This window comes from Bufo gargarizans, chromosome 4, assembly GCF_014858855.1.
Source record: "Bufo gargarizans isolate SCDJY-AF-19 chromosome 4, ASM1485885v1, whole genome shotgun sequence".
Taxonomy (NCBI): Eukaryota; Metazoa; Chordata; class Amphibia; order Anura; family Bufonidae; genus Bufo; species Bufo gargarizans.
This window is the reverse complement of record NC_058083.1, coordinates 469141401-469153408: the sequence shown is the minus strand read 5'-3', so window position 1 is coordinate 469153408 and position 12008 is coordinate 469141401. Positions and strand designations below refer to the sequence as shown.

At 41.2% G+C, this 12008-nt stretch overlaps 1 protein-coding gene across 1 annotated transcript in view; it reads left to right on the top strand.

Annotated features, from left to right (window-relative positions):
• KIF16B (kinesin family member 16B) overlaps nt 1-12008 on the top strand; it is a 327221-nt gene that overhangs the window by 256131 nt on the left and 59082 nt on the right. The window contains exons 23-24 of the mRNA XM_044289350.1: nt 4994-5116; nt 6533-6622. Of these exons, the coding sequence (XP_044145285.1) occupies nt 4994-5116; nt 6533-6622 (213 nt within the window). The remainder of the gene's footprint in view (nt 1-4993; nt 5117-6532; nt 6623-12008) is intronic.

Sequence of the window (12008 nt, the reverse complement as noted above, 5' to 3'; positions counted from 1 at the left end):
TCACCGTTGTTAGGCAGTGAGTGTTGGCAGCGGTCACGTGCTGTGCCTGCAGGGGCTGAGAGCTCAGGAGATGGGAGCTTGGCTCTAGCATTAGACCACCAAGTACAGTGATGGTCTGTCACTGCAGAAATCCTGTTCATGTTTGCGTTACAGCTTTTAAAGGGTTGGCACTAGGGATAGAGACCGGCAGACAAGCAAGCTGATCCTCCCACAGTCTGAGAAAAGAAGCTACAGGTTCCAACATTGTATCACCAAAAAACCAAAGACACACATGTATTACAATGACATATTTTATTGAATTTCATCAATTATAAACAGCAGATAAATAAATAAGTATGTAGCAGCAATGTGGTCAGTGCTGCGAAAAAAGCAGCTCCCCAGCAGGTACGCAAGGATAATGGATCCCACCCCGGGAGTAACCTATATGTCCATCAGTATAATACATAGAGGGACATAAGAAAACCCCCCAAAAGGGATACATTACAACTTATAATGAAAGTACAAATGCCACAATTACATGAACCCAGTAGGCAAGATAAATGACAACAAGGAAATACCACTTGCAAGTAATCTGACCTAAATGAAGCCAAATGGCAGCGAACACCTGGTATAATGATGTAAAATAGGGAGATCAAGGACGGACCTGCAGGGAGCGCACCAACATTGGAATAAGGCTTAAAAAGCCTAAGTAAAGTGCTGAAAGTTAAAGACAGTAAATGCAGTCATTTATTTGTAATTGGGTTCACATCACTGTCTAGTTTTTCTATTCTTCTGATCTGTCAAAAGAACAAACATAAAAAAAAAACAACGGATCCTTTATTTTGAGCATCCGTTATGCCTATCCCTTTTTGTCAGTTCCATCAGAGATCTGTTATTTTTGATGGTAGAAAAATTCCGCCCCTCTGGATTTTTTCTGATGTCAAAAGTAACGGACCTCAGATGGGACCGACAAAAACTGATGCAAAATGATCGTAACGAATGCTCAAAACAAAGGATCCTTTTTTTCTGTTCTTCTGTCAGATCAAAAGAACGGAAAACTAATCGGTGATATGAACCCGACCTGACCAAATTATTATTTTTAATTCAGTTTAAAGGGGTTGGCCCATCTTATACATTGGTGACATATCGCTAGGATATAGCAGGAAAAAAGACAATAGCTCACCACATCTAGTCCATAGCCTAGTACTTGGTAGTGCACAGAAGGAAATTCTGAGGAGGAGCAGGCACTTCAAGGTAAAAAGGGTTTTATCGTCCAGCACTGTTAAAAAAAAAATTAAAAAAATCTTTCCTTTTATTGTCACACTTTTAAAAACATCACATGTACAGCATGTTCAGCCAGACTGGCGCTCACGTGTTTCGATCAGTTTGATGTATGTGCCACCAATGTCTGAAAGGTGCAGGTCCCACCTCTCGGACCTCACTTATCTGTAGAACAAAGCCCGCAAACTGAAGGAGAGCAGCCGCCCTCCATTTATTTCTGAGAGTGGCAAAAATAGGCATGCTTGGCTATTTTCAGCTGTCCCATAGCAATGAAGGGAGGGTAGTCGTGCATATGGGGTCTGCTCTCCTTCATTTTGCTGGCTCCATTCTAGAGATAGATGGTAACATTGGTGACATGTCCCAGCGATATACGACCATTGTATGAGGTGGACCAAGCCTTTTAATACCAAATAAAGTTTCAATTTCGTGTACATAATCCTTTGATTGACATTATCTTCATAAATACAAATCCTATTATATGGCTGAAAAAAATGTTATTTGTGTTTTCGGTATTCACCGAAATTTTTTGAAAAATCTGATTTGTATCATGAACAGCTTAGTTTTTAGACCTTCTGTTACTAGAGAGGCATCAACTTTTACAGCCGTCTTCTATGGTTTTGCCTAACTTCACAACACTGTCAACCAGTCTGTCCCAAATCGCTCAGGTGTTTGGCCCATGGTCAGTCCCCATTAAAGTGAGGGCAGGAGACCGCTGCGGAAACTTGGCAGTTATACTATCTCCGGCTGTTACTGCCATAATAATAAATATAGATAACTTTTTTGACGTGACCTATAATTTATTTAAAAAAAACTTCACAGTTCACAGAGGTATGAACAAACAGTTTGAAATAGCACCTGCCAGCAGGATCAACCCTATTAGACTAGACATACTACATGGTAGGGTTCACCCTGCTGTTTAGAATCATACCTGTCTTGTGAAAATCGGTTGCAGCGTTCTGGAGTAAAAAAAAAAAAAACTTTATTCATTCGTTATTTATGCAAATGTGGGTTTTAGTGCACTGAGGGGCGTGACCAGCACTGGAAAGTGGAGGAGCTCAGGTGCACAGAAAGGCTAAGCCCCGCCCCATAGCAGTGGAATCGGTAATGGTGGGTATGGTTTATTTATTTGTTTGTTTACATTTTAACCCTATGTGGCGCCTCTGGAAGAATTATTTATCTCCCAGAAATCTTGTGTTATACTCTCATTAGTGTATGGTATTAGATAGTGTGTAACTGGAGTTTAGGTTCTAAGTATAAACTTGTTAAAATAATGATTCTGTTAATAATTGAGACTGGTGAATTTTCTCCATTGTCATCTCCTCTGGCATATTCTTATGCCAAGTGTGATAAATACACAGCGACTTAATCATTGCCAGCACCGAAGACGCAAAGTGAATTCCCTCTTCGCTTCTGGCTCGGTGCTTGATTTTATTTCAGCAGAAAAACTAACCTTCAAAATGCTTGTAATATCTATAAAGTCTCCCCAGATGGAACCACTAAAGAACAACTCACGGCTGCTTCTCCATACATGCATTAATTGTGTACGGTAATGACTGATGAGAGAAAGCTGTACACACGTGCTTATCATTGGTCCCTTTCAGACAAGCGAGTTCCACGTATCGGACTTTCAGCGTGAGTATATAACAGCTCCCGTCCTGACCTCCCAGCACTGACTGTGACGTCGCATTATATTGATTTCTGATGCTATGTAACCTTTACAGTTGTCGAATGTATTGGATAACACTGACAGCATTATGTCAGTGTTATCCAATACATTCCAGACCTCTGAGGGTTACATAGCATCATAAATCAATATAATTCTATGCGACCCTGTCATTTCTGGGAAATCAGGACGGGAGCTGCCGCATACTCACACTGGGCGTCCGATGCATAAAACTTGCTTGTCTGAAAGGGGCCATTGACGTGATTTGAGTAGATTACCATTGATTGTGTTGTTTGTGACACATAGAAGTACAGTTTGGAGGCCTTTTCCATGTTCTTTATATGGCAGCTTGCATGTTAAGTGGCCATACTGTTTCACTATGTTGCTTTTTCTTTCTTTTTTTGCCTTCAGGTGAAAGAATCGTCAACACATGACTTTTTTTTTTTTTTTTTTTTATAAAGGGAATGCTTAATCAGAAAATTATCTATTGTTAAATCCAGTTATGTTCAAAGTAATTTTTTTGTATTTTTATTCATGGAGATTTTTTTCTTTTTCTTTCCATTCCAGTTTTCACACTGACCACTAGTCCTATAATATGTCAAGATTTTCTGTTCTTTGAGATCAGCCACTCGGGCCATAGACACAATGGACTGGAGGGGACTCATTAGGAGAGTTTTCTAGACATGCTCTATGACCTGTGCAGAGGCCAGGAGGGGTTAGATGAGCTGTGACATCACCTATTGAGAATGGTGGATTCTTTGTTATCTATGCAAAGGTGGTATCTGTCATTGTAATGCAGCCTGTGTTGATATTGCGATGGGTACTAAAAAGTTACCTTTACAGAACAGGAAATCTCCAGATATCATTAGGCCTGGTGGCCAGTGTGAAAACTCTGTGTATGTGTGTGTGTATGTGTATGTGTATATATATATATATATATCTATATATATATATATATATATATATATATATATATATATATCTATATCACATTTTGGAGTATGAGAAGCACTGGACTATAAGATGCACCTAGTATTTAGAGGAGGAAAATAAAAAATATTAGATCAGACATAAAAAATATTTACCTTGCTTGCTCCGGACGGCGCTGCCATTCTGCAGATCCACTCACCTTTCCCTGCTCTTCTTCCACCCCGTGCTGCACTGTGACCTGATGTTGCATAGAGTTAGGCCACAGTGTGTACCCACATGTACTGTCCTGATACTGTACGCAGTCAGAAAACAGTGCAGAGCGGAGCCCGGAAGAAGACCAGGGAGGGTGAGTACAGCCGTGTAGCGCTTCTCTCACTGCTCCTCGTGCCTCCTGCATGCTAATGACCGCTTCCATAATGGAGGGTGCACTGCGCATACGCAACCGCCCTCCATTAATTTCTATGGGGCTGCTGAAAATAGCCAAGCGCTGGCTCGGCTATTTCGATCGGGCCCATAGAAATTAATGGGAACGGTGGCCGCGCAAGCACTGTGCGCTCCCATTCACTTCTATGGGCAGAGCGCTTGGTAGTTGCCGGACTCGGGGAAACCCAGGTTACTCTACCCACCACCTTCCCCACTCCCTTCTCTACATAGCTGCGGGTCCCAGGGGTCTAGCGATATGCCCCCATTGTCTCAGATGGGAATACCCCTTTAAAAAATCTTGTAAGATGCTTTTAAGATTTATTATATACCTAAAACATGAAAAACAAAACACTAAACAGAATTTTAATTCCTTGAGTACCAGGGACCAGTCTGTTAGATCCTATAATATGTATTTTGTTGGCATGTACAGATTGTGTGGGTGGTAGAACAGGTTTTTGTGCAACAATAAATCAAAAATGGATTTAATGTTCTTTTTTTGCTTGGGCTGCTTTAGGATAGTAGTTATCCTTTGAGTGTTGACTTTAGATACGTGTAGTTTTTTCATGTTTTTGGTAGTGATTTATGACATTTTATCTTGGGAGTTTTATGGAGGTGTAAGTGGAGACTACTATACCATATATATTTTAGCTGTTCCTGTCTGGTGTTTCTGCATTCTGTGCACATCTTTTAACAAATATCCTCTTTTTCTCCTTGCAGCGATTGGTATCACGCTCTTTAGGTGTAAATCCTGATGATCTAACAGATCCATTGAAAATAACGATACCTCGCTATGTCCTTTGTGGGCAAGGAAAAGATGAACACTACGAATTTGAAATAAAGGTAATCATATATATAATTATCATTCATTCTTTTTCTTTTTGACCTGTTTTTGCCATTACATAATTTACTTCAATGGAGCTGAGCTGCGATGCCACACACAACACATGGATAGCTTCCGCTCCATGCAATCACCCATGCTTTTCTAATCTTGTACGACCTCTCTTAATTTTTTCTTTTTCTAATTCTGTAAGACGCCCTTAAAGGGGTTGTTGGTCTTTTGGCAGCACCTCCCTCGCTGCCTGGACTTGCAGAGGGAAGCATACTTACCTGCTCCCCTCCACTGGGTCCTGGCTCCTTTGCTCACTCACTGCCCCTGCAGCACTCAGTCCCCCACGGTCAACTTCCGGTTTGACACCTCTGCAGCCAATGAATGACCACAGCAGTAACCTTCCCCCCTGCGTCAACAGTTGAAACAATGCAATGAGGGCAGGTCACTACTGCGGACAGTAGAACAGAATTTTGATAGCGGGGGACCCGAACACAGCAGCGGCAGGGAGAGCGAAGTAGCTGGAACTCAGTAGCAGGAGGCAGTTAGGTATGCTTCCCTCTGCTGGACTGGCTAGAAGGGGCTTCTGCTGAAAGACCACCAGAAGATGCACAACCCTTTGTTATTTTTAAGTTGATTTTTACCTTAAATTAGTAGTTTTACTTTTTGGGGGGAAAAAACACATAATCTGCATTGTTTTATAGCTTTTTGCGTGCTTTGTTTTTTTGCGGACCGCACATCGCCGGCAATTGCAGACAAGAATAGGACATGTTCTATTTTTTTGCGGATCAGGAAGTGCGGATCTGCGGATGCGGACAGCACATTCCGGCCCCATTGAAAATGAATGGGTCCGCACCTGTTGTGTAAAATTGCCTAACGGATGTGGGCCCATTTTGCAGACATGTGAATGGACCCTTAAACTAAGCATTGAAGAAGTTTGGCCCGGCAAATGCTTTTCAGTCAAGTTGATGCTTGCATACTGTTTAAAAGTTTTAGCGGCTCATTTATTAACTGATATACTCCACTTTTGTGGCTTATATCAGCCGCAGATTTTATGACATGCCATTTTGCGACAAAATCCCGCTCACGCCACTTTTCTGACAGGTCGAGAAAAGGGGACGTGGCATGGGTGGGGAAGAGGGCAGTCCAACAGGCCTGTCTCATTCATTATTTTCTGTGCCAGTTTTTGGCATAGAAAATGGCTTAAATCTACACTAGTAAGGGAGCTGGTAGATTTGTTTCACGGCCCTCTAGAGGAAGCACCAAAGCTATGTAGAGGCCTGCACCTCCACATAACTTTGGCTCTTCCTCCAGCAGTACAGACACACTTAAGACCGGCATGGCAATCGCTGGCCTTTATAAACGAGCCCCTCAATTTTTGACATGGGTGAGTTGTACTATTATTTTTTTTTTACCTTTTTCTCTTGCAGATAACTGTCTTAGAAGAAACTTGGACGGTTTTCAGAAGATACAGCCGTTTCAGAGAAATGCATAAAACATTCAAACTGAAGTATCCCGAGGTAAAGTGTTCTCGGAGAACTCTTTCTTAACGAGTTGTATGTGCTTTTAGGAGAATTCAGGAGTTAGGACAGTGACCAGTCTTTAAGTGCATTTGCCTTTTTTTTTTCTGTTTATGGTCACACAAGAGATTTCTTTTCAATTGTATGACTGTAAAAACACAGGGGGACATTTCCTAATTTATTTACGCCAATAGGTTGGCCCATTTTGTCGCATGCCATTCGTGCAGTAAAATTTGCAACATTTCCCCCTTTATGCCACTTTTTAGAAGCGGAGCAAAAAAATGGCGCATGCCTTTGGCGGGGAGCCGGTGGTACAGTAGGCTCGCCACATTTATCTTTGTTCATGCCAGTTTCTGGCACAAATGAAGACATATCTGCGGCAGCTAGGAGGCTTCTGTAGCTTTAAGGGTGTCACACAACCACAAGATGTGCCAATTAAAAGAGAGGTATGCGCCTGTTCATAAATTTGGCGCATCCCCTGGCAGTCTTGATAAAGGTCCCTCACACTTTTTGTTAAGAGAGTTCATTTTTGGTTCCCTATTCAGTGGTCCTCCTGAGCCATACCGTAAGAGAGTTGGGTAAATGCATGTTTGGAAAGAGACGATGGTGATGATTTGTTGGTGCCTACAGTACACACATTACTACATTTATACATATACTAATAGCGACTGCATAAGGGTTAATTTTATTATCCTGCTTCTACTTTATACAGCCATTGAGTTTTATGGCTTCTTGTGGCCAGCGCTAGGGAAAGGTCATGGAATTTTCGAGCACAGAAGCCAAAAACAGCAACTTTTCTACTCGAGAAAGGCCGATGCTTATTTTATGTGCTCCAAATAAAGAGCTTAGACTTCATTTGGCAGTGCCCTCAGGTTCTAAGCACTTTGCTCTCTGGATTCCCACAGTAATAGCTTAATCAAACAAGTATTGTTCACACATATAGTTATACAAAGCTTTCGGGCAGAAAGAAACATTTCAGACTTATGTTAGTGGCTTAGATTCCTGTAGCCACTGACTGGGTCAGTACCGAAAATGAGACCGTTGGATTTTTACTTAGGTTTCTGCTAAGTAATTTATAAGAAGTCAAAAGTTACTCCCAGTGAAACCTGCATATGGCAGAAACAGAAACTTCTTCTAAACCGAAAAGCCGTCTGGATGCCATGGAATAATGAAACATTATTTGAAGGGCTTTTACTAGGAGCTATGCTTTCATCACGGTACAGGAGTAGTAGGCAGAAGCAGTGGCAACCTCAATAGTCAAGGGCACCATTAAGAAACTAAGAAACCACCCCTAGAGTTAAAGGGGTTGGAATTTATCATGTGGACAAAGTTAATACAGGGCACTTACAAATGTATTGTGATTGTCCATATTGCCTTGATTCACTTTTCCATCACATTGCTCATATTCAGGGCTTAAGACCACCCTGCAATCCAGCAGCGGCGGACGCGCTTACACGCTATAGGAAAAGGCACCGGCCTCTCCAGTGTCTGGGACCGTGGGAGTGCACATAGGCCAGCACTTAGTCCTACGGTGTGCAAGCACAGCCACTGCTGCTGGATTGCAGGGTGTTCGTAACCCCTTTGTATGGAGCAGTGTATAATGTGATGGAAAAATGAATCCAGACAGCAAAGGAGACAATATGGATAATAATAATATATTAGTAAGTGCCTCATGTTAACTTTTTCTAAATGATAAATACCATTTGCTGAAGCGAGGGAGCCTGTCCCACTGAATATGCAGTCCGATCTGCGGGCAGCTCGTTATATATGAGGAACAGTTGAGCAGATTGATATATAGTCTTTGTGGGAAAAGATTCAGTATGAACCATGCGTTTTTTGCGGTCCACAAAGTGCAGATCTTCAAAAAATATGGATGACATCCGTGTCACGTCTGCGTTGGATTCATTTTTTTGTGGCTCCATTGTAACAATGCCTAGTCTTATCCACTAAACAGAGAAGAATAGTACATGTTCTATCTTTTTTGCAGGACGGTGGAACAAATATACTGATGTGGGCAGAACTCTGTCTGCTGTCTGCATTTTAGCAGCCCCTTTAAAATGAATAGGTCCGCATCCGAACTGCAATTTGTGGATCGTATGCCGCCCAAAAATAGTTGTGTGAAGGGGGTTTAACTTGTACTGTATTTTATACATTTAAATTCCTGTTCAGCCTGAGCTTAAGAGTCCATGGGGTGGTCCAATCAGTGATTGGCATCCTCCCCTGTATAAGTGCGCAGTAACAACTGTCAATCACTCATTAGACCAGAGCAAGGAGCACCAAATATTGTTGCAAAAAAATTGCATTCCGAATATATTCCGAAAATCTGGCAGCCGTTTTTAATATCATCTGGCATCCTCAGAACCAGGCATCTTAAAAAGAAAAATAAACCTATAAAACGAGTGAATCCAATGGGAAAAAACTTGACATCTCAAGAAATTATATACAGACGTGGACAAAATTGTTGGTACCCTTTGGTCAATGAAAGAAAAAGTCACAATGGTCACAGAAATAACTTTAATCTGACAAAAGTAATAATAAATTAAAATTCTATAAATGTTAACCAATGAAAGTCAGACATTGTTTTTCAACCATGCTTCAACAGAATTATGTAAAAAAATAAACTCATGAAACAGGCATGGACAAAAATGATGGTACCCCTAACTTAATATTTTGTTGCGCAACCTTTTGAGGCAATCACTGCAATCAAACGCTTCCTGTAACTGTCAATGAGACATCTGCACCTCTCAGCAGGTATTTTGGCCCACTCCTCATGAGCAAACTGCTCCAGTTGTGTCCGGTTTGAAGGGTGCCTTTTCCAGACTGCATGTTTCAGCTCCTTCCAAAGATGCTCAATAGGATTGAGGTCAGGGCTCATAGAAGGCCACTTTAGAATAGTCCAATTTTTTCCTCTTAGCCATTCTTGGGTGTTTTTAGCGGTGTGTTTTGGGTCATTGTCCTGTTGCAAGACCCATGACCTGCGACTGAGACCAAGCTTTCTGACACTGGCTAGTACATTTCTCTCTAGAATTCCTTGATAGTCTTGAGATTTCATTGTACCCTGCACAGATTCAAGACACCCTGTGCCAGACGCAGCAAAGCAGCCCCAGAACATAACAGAGCCTCCTCCATGTTTCACAGTAGGGACAGTGTTCTTTTCTTGATATGCTTCATTTTTTCGTCTGTGAACATACAGCTGATGTGCCTTGGCAAAAACTTCGATTTTTGTCTCATCTGTCCACAGGACATTCTCCCAGAAGCTTTGTGGCTTGTCAACATGTAGTTTGGCATATTCCAGTCTTGCTTTTTTATGATTCGTTTTCAACAATGGTGTCCTCCTTGGTCGTCTCCCATGTAGTCCACTTTGGCTCAAACAACGACGGATGGTGCGATCTGACACTGATGTTCCTTGAGCATGAAGTTCACCTTGAATCTCTTTAGAAGTCTTTCTAGGCTCTTTTGTTACCATTCGGATTATCCGTCTCTTAGATTTGTCATCAATTTTCCTCCTGCGGCCACGTCCAGGGAGGTTGGCTACAGTCCCATGGATCTTAAACTTATGAATAATATGTGCAACTGTACTCACAGGAACATCTAGTTGCTTGGAGATGGTCTTATAGCCTTTACCTTTAACATGCTTGTCTATAATTTTCTTTCTGATCTCTTGAGACAGCTCTTTCCTTTGCTTCCTCTGGTCCATGTCGAGTGTGGTACACACCATATCACCAAACAACACAGTGATTACCTGGAGCCATATATATAGGCCCAATGGCTGATTACAAGGTTGTAGACACCTGTGATGCTAATTAGTGGACACACCTTGAATTAACATGTCCCTTTGGTCACATTATGTTCTGTGTTTTCTAGGGGTACCATCATTTTTGTCCATGCCTGTTTCATGAGTTTATTTTTTTACATAATTCTGTTGAAGCATGGTTGAAAAACAATGTCTGACTTTCATTGGTTAACATTTATAGAATTTTAATTTATTATTACTTTTGTCAGATTAAAGTTATTTCTGTGACCATTGTGACTTTTTCTTTCATTGACCAAAGGGTACCAACAATTTTGTCCACGTCTGTGTATATATATATATATATATATATATATATATATATATTTTTTTTTTGACTAGGTTTAAAAATTGATGTAAGTTTGATACAAAAGAACAACTGATACTACTGTAGTGTGTGGACCCGATGAGGATAGAGTGCTCATTGTAATGATATTGTCCCACTGACTAAGTCCCGATCTTGTGTCGAATGCTACAATAATGTGTTAATGAATGGACTGCACAAAAAATTGTCCCGCTGGCTGTATCCCAGAGCTCTGCAAGTGCTGCTATAGTGTGCAGTCCTGATGAGTAGATGCGTGCTATAGTGTTATTGTCCCGGTAGACCGCACAACTCAGTACCAACCTTCAACTTGCGTTATGCTGTAGCCACAACATTTTTTTTTTTTTTTATAATCTTCTCTGCATTCAGATTTCAGCCACACTGTGATAAGATTATGTTGGCTTAGTTACAGGTTACAATTAAGAAAAATGCAGCTAGCAGAAGGTGATTCTCGAAGTGCGTAAGCTACTGTCATTTCACCCTTCACCCAATGGCTGCTGTCACCGAACTAATGTTGTCACTGTCAAAACAGTCACGAGTTCTGCCTGTTGCCGATGAGTACCTGTGGTCTAATTATTTAGTAAATTTAAGATCTAATCTGCGCGGTTTCAGCCTCAAGCTTCTTTGTTAATCCGTTGCATTTAAGCCAGATGAGTTCAAAAGGTGTCAGCGAATTGTAGCATGTGGAAGTTACAGAGCGTGCTTCACACTCCTTATCCCTTTTAAGTGTAGAAAAAGGTGATACTTCCAAGAATGAAATGTAAAACCGTTTTAGGCAGTTCTGTTGGATTCCTGTAGATTAAAGTATCCACATTTTGGGAGAGGAATATGCCTGCTGAGCCACAAGCTACATTTAGGTCTATGTTGTGCCTATTTTCTTATCTAATCACCGAGCTCCTCGGCTAACGGATTCAAGTGTCAAACCACAGCAACGCTAGGCATTACTGAGAAATGCTAGTCTCTCCTAAAAGACTCATTTCTGTTTTTCCCAAGAGGAGGCCAGTCTTAGGCCTCTTTCACGCGTCAGTGTTTGATCAGTTATTTCAGTTAGTGATTATGAGCCAAAACCAGGAATGCAGCCTCCAAGGAGATATGGTATAATAGAAAGATTTACGCCTGGTCTGTATTTTCGACCCACCCTTTGTTTTGGCTCACAATCATTGATGGAAATCTCTGATCAAACACTGACTGTGTGAATTCGTCCTTACTGTGTAGTAATGTTACTGCTCTTTAATTGAAACAAATGTCTAAAAGGAATAAAAAGTACGCCAATG